At 32.6% G+C, this 23,748-nt stretch overlaps 1 protein-coding gene across 5 annotated transcripts in view; it reads left to right on the forward strand.

Moving 5' to 3' along the window:
* The window catches only part of AGL (amylo-alpha-1, 6-glucosidase, 4-alpha-glucanotransferase), a 61,647-nt gene that overhangs the window by 13,289 nt on the left and 24,610 nt on the right, over window positions 1–23,748 (forward strand). For 3 of the 5 annotated variants that reach the window (XM_033092635.1, XM_033092634.1, XM_033092636.1), the window contains exons 5-25: window positions 444–647; window positions 3,527–3,708; window positions 3,880–3,991; window positions 7,819–7,945; window positions 8,277–8,379; window positions 8,464–8,561; window positions 9,159–9,298; window positions 10,296–10,483; window positions 12,245–12,368; window positions 12,924–13,087; window positions 13,374–13,475; window positions 13,586–13,741; window positions 13,840–13,990; window positions 16,413–16,537; window positions 16,628–16,740; window positions 16,855–16,989; window positions 17,513–17,572; window positions 18,558–18,688; window positions 21,870–22,006; window positions 22,261–22,394; window positions 23,264–23,439. In XM_033092635.1, coding sequence (XP_032948526.1) covers window positions 444–647; window positions 3,527–3,708; window positions 3,880–3,991; window positions 7,819–7,945; window positions 8,277–8,379; window positions 8,464–8,561; window positions 9,159–9,298; window positions 10,296–10,483; window positions 12,245–12,368; window positions 12,924–13,087; window positions 13,374–13,475; window positions 13,586–13,741; window positions 13,840–13,990; window positions 16,413–16,537; window positions 16,628–16,740; window positions 16,855–16,989; window positions 17,513–17,572; window positions 18,558–18,688; window positions 21,870–22,006; window positions 22,261–22,394; window positions 23,264–23,439 — 2,862 coding nt within the window. The remainder of the gene's footprint in view (window positions 1–443; window positions 648–3,526; window positions 3,709–3,879; window positions 3,992–7,818; window positions 7,946–8,276; window positions 8,380–8,463; window positions 8,562–9,158; window positions 9,299–10,295; window positions 10,484–12,244; window positions 12,369–12,923; window positions 13,088–13,373; window positions 13,476–13,585; window positions 13,742–13,839; window positions 13,991–16,412; window positions 16,538–16,627; window positions 16,741–16,854; window positions 16,990–17,512; window positions 17,573–18,557; window positions 18,689–21,869; window positions 22,007–22,260; window positions 22,395–23,263; window positions 23,440–23,748) is intronic. The other 2 variants (XM_033092637.1, XM_033092638.1) reach the window with 1 other exon arrangement.

Genomic DNA, 23,748 nt, shown 5'->3' on the forward strand with positions numbered 1-23,748 from the left:
ATATTCTACTTTCACGCTGAATATAGTGTGAAGAAAGAAATGAGAAGTTCACTGACTTTACAACAGAATACAAGTACTGTGCAACATTAAAAGTAGGAGAAAGACATATTGATATACTCGCATAGGATATATTTTCTACATGTAAATTGAAACCCCAATAGTAATGAGGCACTGTATGATTTTTTCAAATACATTATCTCATGATCTCTGACTTGTATATGAGGATACTGATGTCCTAAAAGATTTAAGTAGACTTACTTGAAGTCACTTGTGGTACAGTTTGGATTTGAACCCAAGCCTTTGACTCCTTTTCTAGTAGTGTGGTTGCCTTGCTATTTAGAATTATTTAAGGAAATTATATTTTGCTTAATTTTAGGTGTTGTTTTTTTGTTTGTTTGTTTGTTTGTTTTACAGTGGCCTTTGTTTATTTTCTTGCCTTGCAGGCTACAACATGATTCATTTTACCCCATTGCAGACTCTTGGACAATCTAGATCATGCTACTCCCTTGCTGATCAGTTAGAATTAAATCCTGACTTTTCCAGACCTAATAAAAAGTGTACCTGGAAGGATGTTGGACAGCTAGTGGAAAAACTGAAAAAGGAATGGAGTATTCTTTGTATTACTGATGTTGTCTACAATCATACTGGTAATGCGCTTTAACTACTATTAAATTTGATGAAAATATTGCATTCTAATTATTTCATTCCTTGCTGTTTTGTATAACAGATTTTGAAAACACAAATGATGCTTAGGTGTCCTTCAATTTTAAAATCACCTTATATGATCACTTTCCTGTTTTTTCTTTCAAAGAAAACAGTGTTAGTTGAAGATATAATCAGTATGTAAGTATTTGCATGTCATGGTTATAAAAACAGGAAAGTAATCATAGAAGGCACTTAATGATCACATATTCCAACTTACAGTATTAATACTTTTTAGACCATCTAATGATCCTACCGAGCAGCAGCTCGGTATAACATATAATTGAAAAAACTGAATGTTATTTAAAGAGAAAATTATTGGTAAACTCTTAGAAGTTAAATCTGAAAATTATATCTTCTACATGTTAGTAGAGCTTGTTAAAGTTAACCTGTTTTGGATCTCAAGATTCCTTACCAATAGACAATTCTATAAACTGTATCAGAGCTTCCCAATTGGTGATCCTCGGGGAGATGATTGCTCCCCTCACCTGTCTGAGCAGCTGGGCCTGGAGAAGTCTCTGGCCATCATCAGCTTTCAATTTAACCCCGTTTATTGCACCTAGCAAATATTCTTTGTGTGCCACAATGTAGAAAAGTTGGGAAACACTGATTTGCATATGTAAACAACAGGAATTCTGGGTGGTACCAAACATTTAACAAAAATAATCTCTGGCATGTTGTAAAGCCATTTTCCAAGTAACCATAGGAACTATGGTTCATCAGTATAGATAATAATCTCTAATAATAATAATAACCCATCAAAGTTAGGCAGAAAATAAAATGGTCACATTCTAAAATTTGGTGTTTCTGCATGCACCCAAGCATCAAAGTCCACAATTAAAACCTGCTAATATCTACGAACTCAATATTCTTCACTTGAAAATTTGACATTATTGATAGTTACTTTGGCATCTATGATATGATTCGCATCAAATTTATCAAACCACGTACTGGCATTGTATGAGTTAGTATATGGCTTAGGCAGCTGTAACAAAGAGACAGAAAAATACAGTGACTTAAGATTGAAATTGTATTTATTTCTTATAGAGGATTAGATATGCATTGCAAGAGTGGTATGGAAGCTCAGTGGTGATAGGGAACTAGGTTCTTTCTCTCATGCTGCTCTGCTGTTTCCAACACTTTGTTTCCAACGCTTAGTCAATTATGGCCACTCCAGTTCCCTATATTACCTTCTATCCAGGGAAATGAGGAAAAGGAAAGTCATGACTTTTAAGGATATGATCTGGTATATGTATCACTTCTGCTCGCATTGCATCAGATAGTAATTTGTCTCTAGTCACACCTATCTCTATAAAGGAGGCTGACAGTATATTCTTTTGTTTGTCAGCCATGTGTACAGCTGAACCTTGGGAGTTCTGTTACTAAAGAACAAAGGGAAAATAAAATTTGGGGTCAGCAGCAGTCTCTGTCAGAGACTATTTCTGAAGCATTTGAGAGATTCTGTGCAGCATAAAAGAAGTGAATTTTGCTTCAGCCTTACTTGGAAAGTGTTCCATATCATGCCTTTTGTGTGAAACAGGTTTTCATTAAGAAGTTATTGTCCAGGCAGAGTGGTACCCATCAGGTGCTTTGGTAGATGTGCCTGGATGTTGGATTGAGCCTGGACTAATTTGAGAGATGTGGGTGCTGAGAAGAGTAGGTTGTGATGAGGAAGACCGTGTTCCTAGGAAGAGAAGTACTAAGATGTAGCAAATCTCCCTCAAAGGTTAGGGGAGATAAGGAGAGGAGAGGGGGCAAAAGAGAAGGAAAAATAAAAAATAATATAACGATACCATTTGTAAATCAAGGAAGGACTAATAAATAATGGCAAATGTTATAGAGGTTGAAACGGGTGAAGGTGAGAAAGTAACGCTAAATTTCATGGGTAGGAGATTTGGAGTAAGCTCAGTGGCGTGCTGGAGGTAGTAGGTTGCAGTGGGAAGGAATGAGATTGTGGGAAGAAAGTGGAAGCAACAGATACAGGTTGAATTTTTAAGACATTCCTTCTTGATACTAAGAAACTGTGCAGAAGTTAGAGAAATAACTGTTTATATAGGATGTGTGTTTTTTTGTACTCTTAGCTTTGGGAAAGATAGAGCGTATTTAAAGATCCAGTGAAAGAAACTTCACTCCCCTCCCCACCAAAAAAAGAAAAAGGCTGGAAAAAATGATTATGTAGGAAAAAAGGTGTAAATGACATTTTGAGTTCTAAAGATAGATAAAAGATAGAACCTGAAGCTTAGATGGGACCAAAAAAGGACCTCTCACTCAGGAGACTAAAAGTAGGGAAAGTACATTGAAAGGGAAATATTTTCCTGCCCTAGAATTTAACAGCCAGACACTGAACAGCCAAAACCAGAGTTGAAGATACAGGTAACTTTCTGCTTTAACAAAAGGCCAGAGGATTTGAAGTTGGGGCAGAGGTCCAGTCTGCCTTATGGGAAAAGATGTCCTTTGGGCTTAGAAGGAGCATTCCAAAATATAGTTGACTCAAGGACCATCAAAACAGACCGAGGACACCACACTCATTAACTCCCACCACAATAGTAAATGTGTTATTACAATGGTGTTAATAAATCAGTGTTGCACCCTATCTGCTGTCAATTAACAATTCCTACAACAGGAAAGAAAAATGTATGGTAAAGTAGATGATAGGATACCACAACCAAAACCTTTTTTTCATATTACAGTATTATAAAATACTGACGTCTAATATATATAAGAAAGTGAGTAGTAAATGTTGACATTTTATTTCACCTTTAAACTCAATATGGATAGTAATTTCAATTTATTACAAGATCTTTATGTTTCTTTTTTCTTTAAGCTACTGGTAGTAAATGGATCCAGGAACATCCAGAAAGTGCATATAACCTTGTGAATTCTCCCCACTTGAAACCTGCCTGGGTCTTAGACAGAGCACTTTGGCATTTATCCTGTGACATTGCAGACGGGAAATACAAAGAAAAAGGAGTGCCTGCTTTGGTTGAAAATGACCATCAAATGAATGTCAGTATGTATGGAGGAGTACCACACTAAACAAAATAACAAAATTTCTAAAGTATAAATTAAATGTATGGTTGAAAATTATTTAGAATATATCTTTTAGTATGCTAAATGATATTTAGTGAAAATATTTTAAATGTACATAAATATTTTTTAACTGTTGAAATTTTTCAGTGCATTCGAAAAATACTTTGGGAGGATATTTTTCCAAAGATTCAACTCTGGGAATTTTTCCAAGTAGACGTTTACAAAGCAGTTGAGCAATTTAGAGGACTTCTTACACAAGGTAAAGGATATACACTAGAATGTTCTTATCGATTTTAAGAAATTTAATATTACTCTTAAAGACATAACTCTTCTTTTCTCTTGGTTGACACTTTATTAAATTCGTTATTATATGATATTTGTGTTTTGATACTTCAGTGGAACTGATTCTGGAATCTGATAGCAGAAAAGTCTAAAGGGCATGTCACAATAATACGTAACATAATTATTTCCCCTGCAGACTGTTTCTTACTATTGGTTCCTTGGCACAATTGGTTTCTAGCTTATAATTCTTTAGAGCTCAGTATATATTTGTTAAATGCATGAATGGGAGGTAAATAGAGCAGATTATTTCAGCTGCAAAAGGTTCGAAACAGGCTCTGAAACTGAGAGACAGAATAGTCTTCTGTTGGCTAAAGTAGGACTTGTAACTGATGTAGAGGAGCTTCCAGCTGATGGTACCCACCAGTAAGGCCACCTAACACTAGTGAGGTGGACCCAGATATTAGCCAGCAACAAAGGTAAAGAAATGAATCATCAGTTAAGGATGTGACTAAGTTTAAGAAGCTGATCATTGTGTTCCTGACACAGCAGGATAGGAAAGGCTATGCTAAAAGAGAAATGAGGGTTTTTAGGAGGCATATTAAAGAGAAGAGAAAGATTGTGAAGAGTGTATCTGCAGGTAGTGTAGGACAACCTAACAACAAGGATCTTTGCTGGCTCTTAAAGAATTATCTTTCTCATACAGAAACTAGAGCTAGAGTAAGACCCAGAAATACTGCCTTCGAAGTCAGTCATTATGACTTGAGGTCCAGGAAGTTTAGGGTCAGATTCACTTCCATTGTATAACATCTTAAGACATGAATGTTTGATAGTAACGTTCCTTCGTGTTTTATTTTACTAAACGGCCTCTATCTTCCCTTCCCTCTGGTATTTATAAGCTATGTTATTTTTATGTAATAATGTGTGCTCACAGTAAAGATAAAAAGCCAAACAGTACAAAACCATAATAAATAAATAGAATGTGTAATTTCCTCTCCCCCAAAACCCGCTTCTTAGAGCGAACTACCAAGTAAGAGTTTCCTGTGTTTCTTTTCAGAATCTTTTTGAAAGAAATTCAAATTTTGTATACATTTTTATACAATTATGTGTATATAAACTATATATATATAAGTTTTATGTTTATTTTATACACACAGATAAGACTATAGCATAGAGACTGTTTAACAACTTGTTTTGTTAGTTGATAATATGATTTTATTACAGCTAATTATTTCTTTTAACCTCTAGGTAGCAGTACAGTTTTAAAATACTTGAATTTCTTTAGCCATTTTAATGGATTATTTCCAGTTTTTTTATCATTCATTCATTCATTTAATATATACAGAGGGTGCCGAAAATGTATACACATTTTAGGAAAGGGATAAAACTGTACTAAAACTGTAATGCTCAATATATACCAATGAATACACGTTTGACTTCTGCAATTACAAGAGGTGCTCAAAGTGGTTACCATCAGCATAATTTTAATACCGTTTTTCCTTTCTTAAAATGTGTATACATTTTTTTGGCACCCTCTGTATTTATTGAACCACCTACTATGTGCTAGACAGTCTTCTAGGCAGATGTGGGGATTCCGTGGTGAACATAGCAAGACATTGCTCTTGTGGAACTTTTATAAGCAGTACTACAGAAAATGTATCCTTGTACATGTTATTTTTACTTGCTTATGTGAGTCAATCTGTATGATAAACCGTTGAACATAGAATTACTGGGTCAAAGGGTGTGCAAATATATCGATAAATTTACAGTAGGTTTTGTCAAATTGCTTTTCAACACAAGCTGTACCAGTTTACATTATTACTAACTACACCCTCACCAACATTAGATACTATTAATCTTTATAATCTTTGTCAATCAGGCAAAATATTCCTCATTTTAATTTACATTTCTTCACTTATTAGTGAAGTATCTATTCACATTAGCCATTGATAGTTCTTCCATTAACTGTCTATTAATGTTATTTTCCTATTTTTCTATTGGATTGTCTTTTTGATAGTTGACTTATTATTATTGGTGATCCTTATTATGCTAGCCTCAAATATATCCTCTTAGTGTGCTATTGATCTTTTAATTCTTGTTTATGGTGGTATTTTTTTTCTTTCTTTTTTATTTTAAGTTTATTGGGGTGACAGTGGTTAAAGTTACATAGGTTTCAGGTGTACAATTCTGGAAAAGTGTCCTTCGATAGATGATTGGGTAAAGAAGATGTAGTATATATATGTACAATGGAATACTACTCTGCCATAAGAAAAGATGAAATAGTGCCATTTGTGACAACATGGGTGGATCTTGAGATTGTTATGCTAAGCGAAATAAGTCAGACAGAAAAAGTCTGACCATATGATTTCACTGATATGTGGGATATAAAACAGAAAAGAACAAAGGAACAATACAAACAAATAAAGAAACAAAAACTCATAGACACAGACACAGTTTAGTGGTTACAGAGGGTAAGGGGGGAGGAGGGTGGTAGGTTGAGGGTAAGTGGGATCAAATATATGGTGATGGAGGGAGAACTGACTCTGGGTGCTGAACACACAATGTGATATATAGATGATATATTATAGAATGGTACACCTGAATCTGATGTAGTCAAATTTGTTAATCTTTTATGGCTTCTGATTTCACATCATGCTTAGAAAAGAACTTTCATCAGCATTCTATGTTTTCTTTTAATATTCTTTTTTATATTTTACATTTAAACATTTAATATACCTGGGATTGATTTTTATGTATTTTATAAAGATGGTATTTAACTTTACTTTTATTCATAAAATGACATTGAGTTGATAATCCATCCTTTTACAGTGATTTGGAGTACCACCATAATATTTCATAGTGTGTAGTCGTATACTAAATGTACATGGGTCTGTTATCTGTGCTATTCCAGTGATCTGTCTTTTATTCTACCAATACCGAAGACGTTTTTTTTTTTTAATGTACACTGATTATGTAGCTTTTTCTCTTTTTCAAACATTTCTTGGCAGGTTTTATATATTTACTCTTCCAGATGAACCTCAAAAACTACATTTTAAGAATCTATAACTTGTTTATGTTTTTATAGGCCATTTCCAAGTCTCTTTAGAATAAGCCTGATATTAGTTAGTTAATATAAAATCAAGGCCAGTAGAAGCATTCCTGCACCAACATCTGATTTATTAGGAACAAGTACCAGAAAAAGAATAAAAATTTCCCCCACAAAACGCTTATTTACCTGTTTATTATTGTGTGAGGAATATGGGGGGGTTTTTTTTGGTGAAAAGGAAACAAAAACCTGTGTGCTTCTTTCAGAGAATTCAAAGAAAGTCAGGTTGTCTGTAAGACTTACTTTAGAATAGAAAGCAGTCTTTGGGGAAAAAGAACTTTTGATGTTAGTGTATTTGGTGGAACCTGGAAAGAAAATTAGTACCAACATCCTTAATGCCCAAAAAAATAAATGTATAAAATAAATGAATGCTGACTGAGGCAGAAAAGTGGGACTGGGGTTGAACTAATTAGGAATCACTGTGTTTTTCTTCTATAAGGTTATTATTTTCTCTCAGTCTCTCTCGCTTTCGCTCTCGCTCTCTCCCTCTCCTTCCCTCAACCCCCTTGTGTTTGTGTGTGTGTGTGTGTGTGTGTGTGAATGTTGTGTAGGAGGATGGAAGGGGAATTGGGGAGGATGCTTGTGAAATAAACATTTGTTTTTTCTATGAAAAAATTGTGAACTGAAAATTTGGAATCAGTTGTCGTTATAATCTCCTTGTGGATATTTGCATTTAAGATATCACCTTTTCTTTCTTTCAGAAAATAGGAAAATAACAACCAAGCCTGATCCAGAGCTACACCTTAAGATTATTCAGGATCCTGAATACAGAAGGCTTGGCTGTACTGTAGACATGAACATTGCACTAGCGACTTTCATACCACATGAGTATGTTATGTATTTTTTCTGTGAAATAAAGAATAACATTACTTATAAACCTTTATTTTCATATTGTTTATTAAAAATTTGAATAGAAAATGAAATAACCATATGTCAGTAATTCACCATAATTCTACTGACATTTTCCCCCTTCTTCTGTGTGCTGGTCCATGTTCCTATATGCATATGTAAAAAATTTTTACAATTGGAAAACTTCTTTAGCCATAATTGAGATCCTGATTAATATATTTAAAGAATCTATGACCCTTGTTAGAAAATTTTAAATGCGGAATTTGTAAAACCATTAAATAATAAGTTTGTATTGCTCTATCTGCTCTAGCAATGGGCCAACCGCAGTTGATGAATGCTGTAATTGGTTCCGAAAGAGAATTGAAGAATTAAATTCAGAGAAACATCAACTCATAAACTATCATCAAGAACAGGTTTTATCAACTTTTCAACTGCTGTTTTTCTTTTTCTTAATATTGTTTGTTGTTGTTGATGTAACATAATTTACTGTTTTCTAGGCAGTTAATTGCCTTTTGGGAAATGTGTTTTATGAACGACTGGCTGGCCACGGACCTAAACTAGGACCTGTCACTAGAAAACATCCTTTAGTTACTAGGTATTCCATTTTTGTTTTCTTCTCATTAAAGGTTAAAAATTGAAAATTGTATTTAACTTTTCAAATTAACCTAAGTGTTTCCTTTCATGTGTGACTCTCAGTACATTTCTTAAATTGAAATAGTTTTAATTTGGTAACTAAGATTAATAGTAATTTTGTTAGTCAAATCTTTAGTTAAAGAACCAATTAATAATTATTTACATTAATGTTTCTGGAGAACTGCATACTTACTAATAATTTCAGTAGTAATCAAATTGAGCAAGCATTTAGCTCCTTTGAAGCTAAATGTGCAGCATAGATTAGACAACTAAAGTGTAGTATAAAGTAACATTAATACATCAGTGATTTTCTTAGTAATTTTATGAGAATTTTAAAGTTATTTAAAATGTTGACCAGATATTGCTATACGTAATGCTAACTCTGCATTCCTCAAACCCTACTTGATTTACTTAAAAAGGCTACTGAAGATTTTTGGTGTCGAACTAATCTTATTTATTCTATTAGGGAAGAAATGTAATTTTAATAGTGCTAATTCAAATTCTGTCTAAAGGGTTTCTCCAAAGGGTATAGATTTAATATTTAATTGTATCTTCATAGATATTTTACTTTCCCATTTGAAGAAATGGCCCTCTCCACAGAAGAATCTATAATTCATCTCCCAAATAAAGCTTGTTTTCTGATGGCACATAATGGATGGGTAATGGGAGATGATCCGCTTCGAAACTTTGCTGAACCAGGTATGTCATTTTTGTTAACTTCTTTATAGATAGGGAAAGACAAGTTCATGGCAACCTCCAATATAAACTGTTTCATTGATTTTTTTCCCCAGTTGGCTAGTGGTTTTTAAACTATTTCATCACAGAGGTACCAGAGGTGCATACAGTTTGGGAGAAGATAAAGAGATTGACAAAAGAGAGGGATTCATCTTCTTTCCCCTCCTCTCCTTTCCTATGCCTTATCTCCTCAAACAGAATAGCTTTTACATATCTATTTTATTTTCTGGTTCTACGTAATATTTTATTTGTGCAAAAATTTATTCAATTGCATTTTTAAAGACAATTGAACCACTGCTATTATAATTATATTGCCATCTGAGGTATTTTTACTCATCCAGAGGAGTATTAAGGTATTTAAAAATATGTTAAACTAGAAACTAATTGTTTTCAGGTTCCCTCTCACTTATTCCTAACATGTTATTTTTCTACAGCTGTTTTGTGGCAGGGAAGAATTTGCAGGGAACCCATCAATGTATTTATTTTTTAACATTTCAGAACTAGAAGTTTGTTTTAATGACATTAAATTTAATTTAAAAATCTCATGTTTTTAAAAAGAATCCAACTTTGGTCTTAAGTATCTCTGCAACTCTCCTTTCCAACCATTCTAAATGAAAGCAAGGTAGGGGTGGAGCTTTGAATGTTTTTGGTAGAACTGTATCTTTAAAGGGCCAATGATACTACTGTTACTGTTTTTCTTTAAGAAGCAACTTGAATTTTTGACATTAAGTGCACATTTTTGGAAGAGACTATAAGCTAGAATTTTAACTAAATAGATGAGATATAAGTTAATAGTAACTTTAAAGACTTTATCCCAAACTATTTTAGATATAATTTTAACCAATATATGGTTTATGGTGGAAATAGTCGATGTGATTTAATAATAACAGTGTTTCCTTGAAGTAAATTTTTTTTTCATTTTATTTCTTGAACCATTGAAAGCAAGCTCCTTTCTTAACAGGTTCAGAAGTTTATCTAAGGAGAGAACTTATTTGCTGGGGAGACAGTGTTAAATTACGCTATGGGAATAAACCAGAGGACTGTCCTTATCTCTGGGCACACATGAAAAAATACACTGAAATAACTGCAACTTATTTCCAGGGAGTACGTCTTGATAACTGCCACTCAACACCTCTTCATGTAGCTGAGGTACAGAAAAACAATTCATCTACATTGGGGAAAGAAATTCAGTGTCCTTGCATAGCTTTCCTTAAATAGGGTGTGTTTCCTTTTGCTACTTGAACACCAGCATTGATTTTGTGGTCGTAGTTAAAACTTGTGCATGATTTGCATAATTCTAGCAGGATCTTTGGGTGTGGTTGTAATGAAATACTGGGCTATGAAATATTTGACTTAATATTTGTATTCTACTTAAAGGAAGTAGATCATATTGTCTTCTTACTATATAATCAACCATATGTATGTTATCAAAATATTGTTAATGTTTTTTTAAAAATTCACATTATTAATTGGGACCTAAAAATAACAGTAAGACAAATTAATATTTATATATTATTAAAACGTGATAATTATAATATAATCATTATTTTAATATATTTATTTTGTATTTTAATATTAATATAGTAATTTAATACTATCAATTTTATAGTAATTAGTTTAATGATGAATTTGAATTAATTTTAATATAATTATATAATTATAATATATATTTATGAAACTATAAATATTAATTTCTTTTATTGTCATTTTTAGGTTGCCTTCAATATGTTAGTGAAGTTGAGCAGCTTATTAATTTATAGTGATTATTTAAACACATAGCATACTGAAGCTGGTTTTAGCCTCACTGATTCAATTTTTATTCTTTATAAAAGTGTAAGTGTACACATAAAGGTTGTCTATTCCTCTTTGGCCTTTTTACAGTAACTTAAGCAATGGCAACATTATAGCATCATCTTCTACCTAGTATAGCTTTGTAAACACTTAAAATTTTCATCCTGTTTATAAGATCTTCAATAGCTTCCTAATGACAACTTAGTGTTCTTTGAAAATGTGTACTTATCTGAAAAACATCTATAATTTTTAAGCACTATTATAATATATATGTTTTGAATTCTCTGATGAAAATTGATTTAATTTGGAGGCATTAATGAGCATTAGTTAAGGAGGTAGAACATTGTTTAGCTCCAAAAAAATAGCAAAAGTTTTTTTTTTTATGATTATTGTGCCCTTAGCAAAAAAATTATATACTTACTTGTAAGATTGTTACAAAGTTATGGCAAAACAGAATGTTAAAACTTAATTAAGCTTAATTTTAAGTTAGAAAATCCTCTAAGATCCTACTAGTTAGCTGATAGAATTTCAAGTATTTTATTAACCTTTGTGCAAACATTATGTTAAAATTTTAGAACCACTTTAATTTCTGATTAAGATTAAGTTTATCATCATCTGTACAAAAAACTGGCTTCAGTCAGTCAGTCAGACCTAATCTTTGTAGTACATAAATGATTCACCAGTAAGAAATTTATCTGTGATGGCCTAGTCTGCCTGGAAATTAATAGTCTGATTAGAGGTATTAAAAACAAATACATGTAAAACTGGGGAAAGCCTAGCTGAATAGCAATGTTCTGGTCTACATTTTTTACTGTGACACTAACATTTTTCTTCTTCCTTTTCTTCCCCCTTGTGTCCCTATTGTCTTTGCAAAAATCTAATCTTCCTTTTTAACTGTTTTATTCTTTTTATAATTGTCTTGTTTCTTTGTGTATATTATTCTGTTTCACTTTTTTTTTTTTTACATATGCACAATTTATTTGGAAATTCTTCTTGGGTTTCCAATTTGTCTTGGTACATGATTATTTTCCTATGTCAAATACATGCCTAGTCTTGCCTCCTCTGCTTCCCTCCCATCTTTTTCCTTTCTGGTTACATTTGTGACTGTGCTTTTTGCAGTACATGTTGGATGCTGCTAGGAAATTGCAACCCAATCTATATGTAGTGGCGGAACTGTTCACTGGAAGTGAAGACCTGGACAATGTCTTTGTTACTAGACTGGGCATTAGTTCCTTAATAAGAGGTGGGCTTGCTGAAGTGTTTTCCCATCTAAAACTATCTTTTAAGTGGATTGAAAGGCATTTCATAGCTTTATACACAATGTTTAATAATTTTCAACATAATTAATGTTCGTTTAAATATTCTGCACAAAATTTTCTAATATAACTCTGTTTTTATCTGTAAATTTTTCACTTTGGGGTAAAAAAATCTCGTTTTAAATTGAAAGACCAGTGGGATGAATTGATAATCATGAATAAAACCGTTTTCTTGTTGAAAATATAGAAATCTGTTTTCGTCTCTGACTTGGTTATAGATATAAACTTTAGATGTTTTTCCCCATAGATTTTATATAACCAACATCCTAATAAACAACATATGTCCCCTTTCACCTGCATTAGCCATTTTCTCATTTAAGTTACAGAGAAGACTTTTTTGTCACTTAAATTGGACATTTATTTAAATCTTTGAAGCAGTTTTAATTTTGATATTCTGTCTTTTTAAAAAGTCAGTCATGATAAATCTAACCTCTTCTTGAACGTTAATGGTGAAGATTAAAATATTCTGTAATGCTTTGCAGAAGCAATGAGTGCATATAATAGTCATGAAGAGGGCAGATTGGTTTACCGATATGGAGGAGAACCTGTTGGGTCGTTTGTTCAGCCCTGCCTGAGGCCTTTGATGCCAGCCATTGCACATGCCCTGTTTATGGATGTTACCCATGATAATGAGTGTCCTATTGTGGTAAGAATCTAATCTGTTTCTTGTATTTACTTATTTTGCTAAATGTTTTGATATTTAGATTTCTGATATTTAGTGGCAATATTACATACTTCAAAATAGTGTCTTAGATTTATACGTGATTGTGGTATCTAGTTTTTAGAATGCTTTATTTGTTTTAAAGCAAATTTGTGTATCTTATAGAATGTATTTATGTAATTATCCTTCTATTTCATTATGCTATAGGTTAGCACTTTGGAAAGAAAATAATCTTTAGGGTTTTGTTTTTGTTTTTATTATCGTTTTCCAGCATAGATCAGTATATGATGCTCTCCCAAGTTCCACGATTGTTTCTATGGCGTGTTGTGCTAGTGGAAGTACTAAAGGCTACGATGAATTAGTGCCTCATCAGGTACATATGTGTTGTTTTTTAAAATGCACATGACCAACAACTTTGAGCATTTCTACCAGAAGTTTTTATTGTCATGAAAATGTATACATTGCTATTTTAACTTTGCTCAGATTTCAGTGGTTTCTGAAGAACGGTTTTACACTAAGTGGAATCCTGGAGCATCCCCATCAGATACAGGTGATGTTAATTTCCAAAGTGGAATTATTGCAGCCAGGCGTGCTATCAATAAACTTCATCAAGAGCTTGGGGCCAAAGGTTTTATTCAGGCAAGAAACTAAATTTTTTAAGTTTCTTTCTTAAGGTTAAATTTCAGAGTAAACCTTTCCAGTTTGAGCACGAACGTGCTTCTCTTTCTATTTCTCAGGTGTATGTGGATCAGGTTGATGAAGACATAGTGGCAATAACAAGACACTCACCTAGTATCCATCAGTCTGTCGTGGCTGTGTCTAGAACTGCTTTCAGAAATCCCAAAACTTCATTTTACAGCAAGGAAGTCCCTCAAATGTGCATCCCTGGTAATGCAATCTAAACACTTTATTGTGATTATATTGCCGTGGTTCCCCGAAAATAAGACCTAGCCGAACAATCAGCTCTAATGCGTCTTTTGGAGCAAAAGTTAATGTAAGACCCAGTATTGTATTGTATTGTATTGTATTATATTATATTATATTATATTATATTATATTATATCATATTATATAAGACCCGGTCTTATTTTACTATAAGTAAAATAAGACCGGGTCTTATATTAACTTTTGCTCCAAAAGATGCATTAGAGCTGATCGTCTGGCTAGGTTTTATTTTTGGGGAAACACAGTATATTGTTATATGAAGTCACACTGTTATAGTAAATTGTTATATATCATGTATATTATAACACAGTGTAAGTGTGGATGTAGTTGAGAAAAAGAATTAGAAATTTTTGGTAACATATTTTTACCACTACAAGGAACAAAACCTGGACAGAAATAGTCTCAAATGTTAACAATTTTTGAGTTGTGAAATAGTTTACATATGTACATTCATGTGTTTGCATCTATGTATATTTGTATGTATATGCACATACATACACACATATATAAACCAAAAGTAATGCTACATATATAAACCAAAATGAAAATAGTTTTATATTGAAGGCTTGTCATAATCCATCCTCATCTACTTCCCTAGCCCTATATCACACCACTATTTCAGCCAAATAGATATTTTCACTGCTCCCCAAGTAGTCTTACTTCCACCTATAATTGAACTTTTTACATCTTTGAAGGACTAAAGTTTCACCTCCTTTGAGAAGCCTTATCTAAATACTCAGTAATCTCTCTCTCCTCTGAACACATAGCACTTATAGTCTCTCTATATCATTCATTTTGTACTTAATTATAAAATACAACCCCGAAGTTTGCCCTTATTATTGCTTGATATTTTTCTAGATGTGTGTATTTTATTTCTTAACTATTATATGATATAGCATAACATGCTTCTGTGCATACAGCATCTGTCCAAGTCTGTTGATGGAGTGAAAATTCTCATAAAAATCATATTATATATTGGTTGCTAGTTGATAAATATACATAACTGTGATTTTTAAAAATTATCAACTTGAATAGTTTTAGGGTTAACAGTTCTTTTTTTTTAATTCATAAACTTAGGACACATAATGTGAGATATAGATAATGTATTACAGAATTGTACGCCTGAAATCTATGTAACTTTATTAACAATTGTCACCCCAATAAACTTTAAAGAAGAAGAAAAAATTCACAAATTTATATTCAGTGATCTTATCTGATTGTTGCTAATAAATATATATAGTTTTACATGGCTGCAATCAGGGTGTACAGTATTATCTCAGGTTTTCTTTTGGTCACTGATCATTCTTAAACCATTTCCATTTTGACAGTCCACAAATTTGTGATTTTCATTATGTCAAATGTTTTTTATTTTATTATTTTAGTATTCCATTTTTAATATTTTTCAATATGTTTAGCAGTGTTCTTATTTAAGTTTTGAATATACACTAAGAATAATTTTTTTCTTTTAAACAATTTTCTTAGTGTATATTTCCAGAAGTAGAATTTCTGTGTCAAAAGTAATGCTACTTATTGTCAGATTAATGGTTTAAAGCTTAAAATATTTAAACAATAAAGTTAAAGTTTTATATATCCTTGGCCCAGCAGTTCCACTCCTACATATATATCTGATAAACTCTCATACATTTCCATTAGAAGACATGCACAAGAATATTCATTTTAGCCCTATTTATAATAGAGAAAAATTAATGTCAGTGTTAAAAGAATGAATGCATTTTGATATATTCATATAGTATAATGCTATTTGTCATTTAAAATGAATGAGCTAGAACTAATGTAGCAATGTGAATGAATCTAAAGAATACAGTGTTGTCCAATAGAAAGCAAGTTGCAGAAATTATATATGTGTGTGTGTATATAAATATATATATAATTTGAATCAACTTTAATAGAACTTGAAAATATGAAAATAATATATGTTATTTAGGAAAACACATATGTCATAAAAATGCACAGGATCAATGAACATCAAACTGCAGGTAGTGGTTACCTCTGAAGGGGAAGAAAGGGTACACAGATGCTTCAGTTTTATTTGTCATGTTTTCTTAAGCTAGGTGGTAGGACTGGGGTTTTTTTCCTAATTTATTATTAGTAATTATTATCAAGCAATACTTGATATGATCTCTTTTCAAATAAAGCTTTCCTAATTTGTGATTTTAAAAACAAAAGCATTGTGTGAAAAATGCATCTTAGGTAGAATCACCTACTTTCAAACTGTTTTGCATTTTTTAAAAATTAACTGACATTTCATATTCAACTTTAAGTTAAATGATTTAAAACACCTTTATCAATTCCTAATTTCAGATTGTTTAATATGAAATTTTGTTAAAATTTTATATATTCTTAGGCAAAATTGAAGAAGTAGTTCTTGAAGCTAGAACTGTTGAAAGAAATACAAAACCTTATAAGAAAGATGAGAATTCAATCAATGGAATGCCAAATATCACAGTAGAAATTAGAGAACATATTCAGGTATTTGGTACTCACATCTTACTGCTGTGTTTAACATTTTAAGGACATTAAAATTATTTGTTGAATGGTTTTTATATAACTTTTTTCAAGCTTAATGAAAGTAAAATTGTTAAACAAGCTGGAATTGCCACAAAAGGACCCAATGAATATATTCAAGAAATAGAATTTGAAAACTTGTCTCCAGGAAGTGTTATTGTATTCAGGTATGTTAGAGTTCACACTGTTGACTTTGCTTATATTTAAAACAGTTTACCTATCCTGTTAATTTTCAATAAATTACTCCTAAAAATTAACAATTTTTAAATTAATGTTTTCAGAGTTAGTCTTGATCCACATGCACAAGTTGCTGTTGGAATTCTTCGAAATCATCTAACACAGTTCAGTCCTCACTTTAAATCTGGAAGCCTTGTTGTTGACAATTCAGATCCTATATTAAAAATTCCTTTTGCTTCGTAAGTATGCCATTTATTATGGAGATTTGCCACTTTAATAACTGATGAGTTATCACCAGTCTGATATGCATAAGCAGTTTTAAGGGTCCCTGTATCCTTGCTACTCAAAGGGTGGTCCAAGCAGTATCAGCATCACCAGTTGTTACCATTCTGCCCTAGTGCTTTATCATTTGTGTGTGTACTTGCATGCATGCTCTTTCACACTCGAGCATTTTCTAGATATTGCTATAGATGCAGATATGGATACATGCATATACACACACACACTCACACATGCCTGTCTATACACACACGCACAATTTTTCTGAACTATTTGAGAGTAACATGTTTCCCCGAAAATAAGACCTAACCGGAAAATAAGTCCTAGCATGATTTTTCAGAATGACATCCCCTGAACATAAGCCCTAATGCGTCTTTTGGAGCAAAAACTATTCTTAGCAAAGTAGTTGCATTCTAAAAAAATCTGTGATGAAACAGTTTTGTGTTTCTGTGGAATGCTTATAAAATGCATATTCTTCCTCAGGCCTACTCAGATTATCTTGGGGCAAGGCCAAGAAATCTGCATTTTTAATAAACTCTGCAGGTAATTCTTAATGCAAGAAGTTCACTGGCTGCATGTTGAAAATATTGACCTAAAATGGAGTTGGTACTGACTGCAGGTTGATTTGACTCAGACATGACTTACAAACTTCAGACAGGAAGAAAGAGTCCATCCCAGCTGTGGGGACAGGCTGGCAGAGACAGTGGGAACAAAGCACAGCTAACAGTGATTTTTTTCATTTGAGACAGAACTAAAAGAGAAATAAGGAAGTATAGTCAGGAGGATGGATATGTGTCCACATAAAATTTAAGAGGATTTGTATTCAGTTATGTAAAACGAAATTACCAGAGCAAATAGGAACACAAGAAAATAGCGTTTCAGTTGTATTCAGCTGTGGTCAGTATACAATCTCACTGCTAAATGAGCACAGGGAAATCAAGGCCATGATTTAGATACTTCCTTCTGACCATTATCAAGAAGCATTTTTATCTGAGAACATCCTGATTTCTTGAAAGGCAATGCAACCTTAGGAGAGAAACACAAAATACTGCATGATTTCTAAGGTGGTTAACATGACTTGGTCATGGTCCCTTTACTGGTCCTTTGATAAGTATTTTGAGTTTAAGATAATTAGCATAAAAAGCTTCTTGATGTCCCACATAGGAGAATATAAAGGAGGTTTGAAAAACCTAAGCTCAAACTAGAAAGATTAAAAATAAATTTGAGATAAAGGATATAGCAGCCAAAAGATTTTCTAGAGTACTTCTAATTAATCAAATTTGGCACTTGATTATTTCCTTGGTTAGAAAGAAATGTTACTTCTAATTGGATTTTAACATGTTTTATCCTTTAATTATTATTTATAATGTATGTTGTTTATATGTAAATTACAGTGAGGTCCTAAAACATATTAATACATTGCTAAGAGATTTTATGGTTATGATTCAGATTTTCTTCTTTATTTTTATTGACAGCAAGTGAAATTTCACTATATTTAACCAATTTTCTTTATTTTTTTGCATCCTAGTATTGCCTCTAAATTAACTTTGGCTGAGCTAAATCAGGTTCTCTACCGATGTGAATCAGAAGAACAAGAAGATGGTGGGGGATGTTATAACATACCAAACTGGTCATCTCTTAAATATGCAGGTCTTCAAGGTAAGCAAGTATAAAGAGAGTTGAACTTTTTGTTTTTGTTTTGTTTTTATAGTCACATGGTGTCTTCTTGATAGAAATAAGAGTATAATAAGTATGTGCTTAGAGTTGGACCGCTTGGGTTCAAATTATGGCTCTGCCACCTACTCATTTACTTACCGCTGGCAAATAACTTATCTGTGCCCCAATTTCTACCTCTATAAAATGTGAATAATATTGCCTAATACATAGCCTTTGTTGAGGATTAAATGAGATAACTCATTTGGGCCCCAAATGGGACTAGATTATAAGTGTAATACATTTATCTTCCTTTTTCATCTAACTTCAAATATTTTTTCATATTTGTTTTATACTACAAAGAGAACTTACAGTAATATATTACGCAGTTAGAGTAGTTGTAAAATGGGACATAGGAACTAAATATTTATCAGCTTTATCCATCTGGTTGATAATATTTTCTTAGATTTTTATCTAGGAAATTGATTTATCACACATGTATTCCGGGTTCATAATAGTTTTCCCACGTATCATGCTTCCTTTTCAACTCCTTCTTACTTCTTTGTCCATTTAACCTGTCTGTAAAGGCCAATTCAAGCCTTACATCTTCCACAAAGCCTTCCTTAACTATTGATTTTCACAGTAATTTCTTTGACCTCTGGGCACCTATTGCATTTATCTACTGTACCTCTTACTTGGCACTTGGAATATATTGCCTTATTTTAGTAATTAGTGCATGTTTTTTGTGAATCTTTATTATTGTGGGTAAGAAATAGGCTTTAGAACCAGACTCTCTGAGTTACACTGACTAACTATATAACCAAGGAATAAACTCTCCATGGCTCAGTTTTCTCATCCGTAAAATGGAGACGGCAATAGATCTACCACTGGTGTACTGTTAGGATTAGATGAGTTAATACATGTAACATACTTAGACAATCTTAGTTCATAGTAAGTGCTTGGTAATTGTTAGCTTTGAAACTGCACTAAGTAGATTGTACCTTAAGGAAGAAGAAGGTTTGCCTTTTGGAAGGTTGTTATTTTTCAGCTTTTATATCTTCTACAAAACCAAGCACATAAGAAGCTCTCAGTAGATTTTTTTGAGACTTTTTGTATTTATAACATTTTATATTTTTCTAAAACTTTCTCATTTTCAACACAAAATGTTCTGTGCTATGAGTAATAAAGAAATGTATATGTTACCAGTCTTAAACAGATACCTACTCCATTTTCACTCTGAGCTGTTGAACTTCTTCTACTTGACTGCAAATACTATATTTTTGTGAATTTCTTTTTGGCCTTAGTCTTTCTTAAAGTTTAGTCTAAATCTTCACTAGCTTTCTTTTCCTTCTATAAGATGATTTTTCTCATCCTTTCTAAATATAATTGCACTTAACTGATTTATTTTTTACTTTACCAATCCCTTTTCCCTCTGACCGTTTAATATTTCCAGCAGGCTGTTAATAGAAACTTCAGATTGAATCAGACTTACCCACTTCATTGACCTTTCTATCCCCTAAACAAATTCCCTTCTCTACTTCCCTACTTCTTGTAATAATGCATATTCAGACATGTTGAAATCAGGAATCTGTTTTTGGAACTGCCCCTTTTATCTTCAATATTTAATCAGTAGTTATGATTTATGGATTTTTTTTCTGTATTCTCTTTAGTATACTGGATCTTTTTTATGTCCACAATTATCACTCTATTCTAAGACTAAGTACTGTCTACAAAACCAACGAACCAGTTTTTTAACTTCTTGTTTCTTCTTCCACAAATCAGTCCATCCCGTTGGTCATTATCAAATCTCTTTTCTAAAACACTGCTCCATCATGTCATTCTATTATTCCACAAGTGGAACTAACATTTACTGAGCAATATTTACCTTCCCTGAAAATGTTAGAGGATATGTAGAACATTATTTTATACTGTCTTGTTATGGCTTAAGCTTTGTTTCCCAAAGAAAGTTGTAGCCCCTTGAGAAATAGAACTATATTTCAAACTTATGTATTTATTTTTTAATTTCTTAAAACATGCTACAGGGCCGGCCCAGTGGCTCAGGCGGTTGGAGCTCTGTGCTCCTAACGCCGAAGGCTGCCCGTTCAATTCCCACAGGGGCCAGTGCCAGATGGCTCAGTTGGTTGGAGCGCTGGCTCTCAACCACAAGGTTGCCAGTTCGACTCCCGCAAGGGATGGTGGGCTGTGCCCCCTGCAACGAACAACGGCAACTGGACCTGGGGCTGAGCTGCGTCCTCCACAGCTAAGATTGAAGACAACAACTTGACTTGCAAAAGTCCTGGAAGTACTCACTGTTCCCCAATAAAGTACTGTTAAAAAAAAAAAAAAACATATGTTACATACACAAATTAATTATTAGGTTGGTGCAAAAGTAATTGCAGTTTAAAAGGTTAAAAAAAAAAAATTGCAAAAACCGCAATTACTTTTGCACCAACCTAATAAATTCTAAATAAATAAATTTAGTCGAAATGAATTAGTGGAGCCTATATAATTTTTTAAGGTGGACAATATGCTATATTGAGTGATGAAAGAAGTACTGTTGTTCTTTCGTTGAAATCACAGAATCTGCTATGTATGCATAGGAATTTTAATGCTACAATTTGAATATTACTTAAAGATATGTCTGTATACCTCACTTCAATACTTTTATTTAGTTCCAGGTACCTCTTGTTACATTTCAAAAAATTTTTTCAAACCAAGCTTTATTCTTATCATCACCATAGTTGCTCTTGCTCTCTCTGAAACCGGTTCTATGATTTCCTTAAATCTTGCCCGAATATTAATGAATCTATCACTTTTCAACATGAAAAAACATAGGCTTATCAATTTTCTTCCCCCAGATACCTTAGGGCAGAGAAACCATACCAGTTGTCTTTGAATAGTATAACATTAAAATCTACAAGAACAAGATCAGTCTCAGAAGACGGAAATCTTAGAAAGCTCTGCATAGCTATTGTGACAGTAGTCCCCTTCAGTAAGTTATTGTATCTTGGTTCAAGCCAGTGTTGCCCACACTTCTCTCCAACCAGACGAAGTGCCACTGTGGACCATGCAGCCCTGTATCTACCTCTGTGTGTTCACCCCAAATCATTAAACACTAACAGCAGCCCAGGCAATGGGAACAAATTGCCTCTACCAATAATATAGCATATTTCTATGAATTTTTCAGGATTAATGTCCGTATTGGCAGAAATAAGACCAAAGAATGACTTGGGGCATCCCTTTTGTGATAACTTGAGATCTGGTGATTGGATGATTGACTATGTCAGTAGCCGGCTTATTTCACGATCAGGAGCTATTGCTGAAGTAAGTAAAGCTATATTGTAGTTTGAGAAAACAAGGGCACAATAAGAACTATTATTACTACGTTATATATAATATTTACATTGTTTTCTAACCTGAAACATTTTCCTTTCTTCTTCATCATCTTTCAGTTCTAATAAATGGATATCTAGTTTATAGATGACAAGTTAGTAGAGTTGCATGTTTGGGTTTACCTCTTAAAATATACCTAACCTGTAAACACACCAAATTAACTTTTTAAATTATTTTTGTAATAGGTTGGTAAATGGTTGCAGGCTATGTTCTTCTACTTGAAGCAGATCCCACGTTATCTTATCCCATGTTACTTTGATGCTATATTAATTGGTGCATACACCACTCTTCTGGATACAGCATGGAAGCAGATGTCAAGGTATATTCAACAAAGCTTGAGTGAATAAGCATGCTTATGTAGAAACCACATACAGACTAGTTTATACATGGTCTTAAAAGACCAAAACATGAACAATTGTCATACTCATACAGCTGTATGTAAACATTTATAAGTGCATAGTAAGTTTATTAGCATCCTTTAATCTGGAAAATACAAAAACTTAGATATTAAAATCTGTTTATAAAGCTAAAAAAATGTTGGGAATATTTAATTGTTCTTCATTGTTTCTATTTATTCATTGACTTGTTAAGTTAGTGGATACAATTTTTGAATATACATCACAGTTCTTTTTCCAGTTTTTCATTAGTTAAGAGAAAAATATTCTGCTATTATTATGAGTGAAATTTGCCTTTAATGAATGAATTTCCTTAAAATGAAACCACAGATCAGAATGTATCAGTGAAGAGCCACCATATTGATTTGGGCATAATTTCAGAATGAACAAAACTTCACCCCTACCATTTGTTTCACAACAGGCCTCAGACTTACAACTAGCTAGAATATTGGGTGAAATGAAAGCAGTTTTGAAGTATAATCAAATTGAAAATATTTTTAACTGATATTACCATTGTTATACATTCGTGTAAAGAGATTATTTGAAGGAAAGAAATCAAGTAAAATAATACTAAAAAGTTTTGAATCAATGAGTATAAAATTTTAGTTATGCAAGATGAGTAACTTTTAGAGATCTATACAAACATTGTGTCTATAAATAACAATATTGTATCATACACTTAATCTGTTAAGAGTGTTGATCTCAAGTGTTCCTGTTCCAATAATATTTTTTAAATAAATAATAAAAAAATTTTGTGTTTTTGCAAATAATATTTTAACTCACTTTATTACAGCTTTGTTCAGAATGGTTCCACCTTTGTGAAACACCTTTCACTGGGTTCAATACAAATGTGTGGTGTAGGAAAATTCTCTTCTCTCCCACTTCTTTCACCTTCACTTATGGATATACCATACAGGCTAAATGAGATCACAAAAGAAAAGGAGCAATGTTGTGTGTCCCTAGCTGCAGGTAAGAAATTACGATCCAGGTATTCGTAAAATGTGTAAGTGTGTGAAATGTAAAATGTGAAAACGTGTAAGTGAATATAATAACCATGTTTACTATTTAATTATTACTGTGCAACAGGCACATTTATTTATGTGCATTTTTTTATTGTGGTTGATTAATACTTCTTTGTTTTTCTGTTTTTTTCAACTCTTGACATTTTGTATTTTTTAAATCATATTTGTTTTACTACCCTTTTCCCATTATACTTCTTTCCCAATTTTTAAAAATTAGCACAACCTTGTAATTACCAAGAGATCACGTAAAGGTCTT

This window comes from Rhinolophus ferrumequinum, chromosome 22 (genome assembly GCF_004115265.2).
Source record: "Rhinolophus ferrumequinum isolate MPI-CBG mRhiFer1 chromosome 22, mRhiFer1_v1.p, whole genome shotgun sequence".
In the NCBI taxonomy this organism is placed as follows: Eukaryota; Metazoa; Chordata; class Mammalia; order Chiroptera; family Rhinolophidae; genus Rhinolophus; species Rhinolophus ferrumequinum.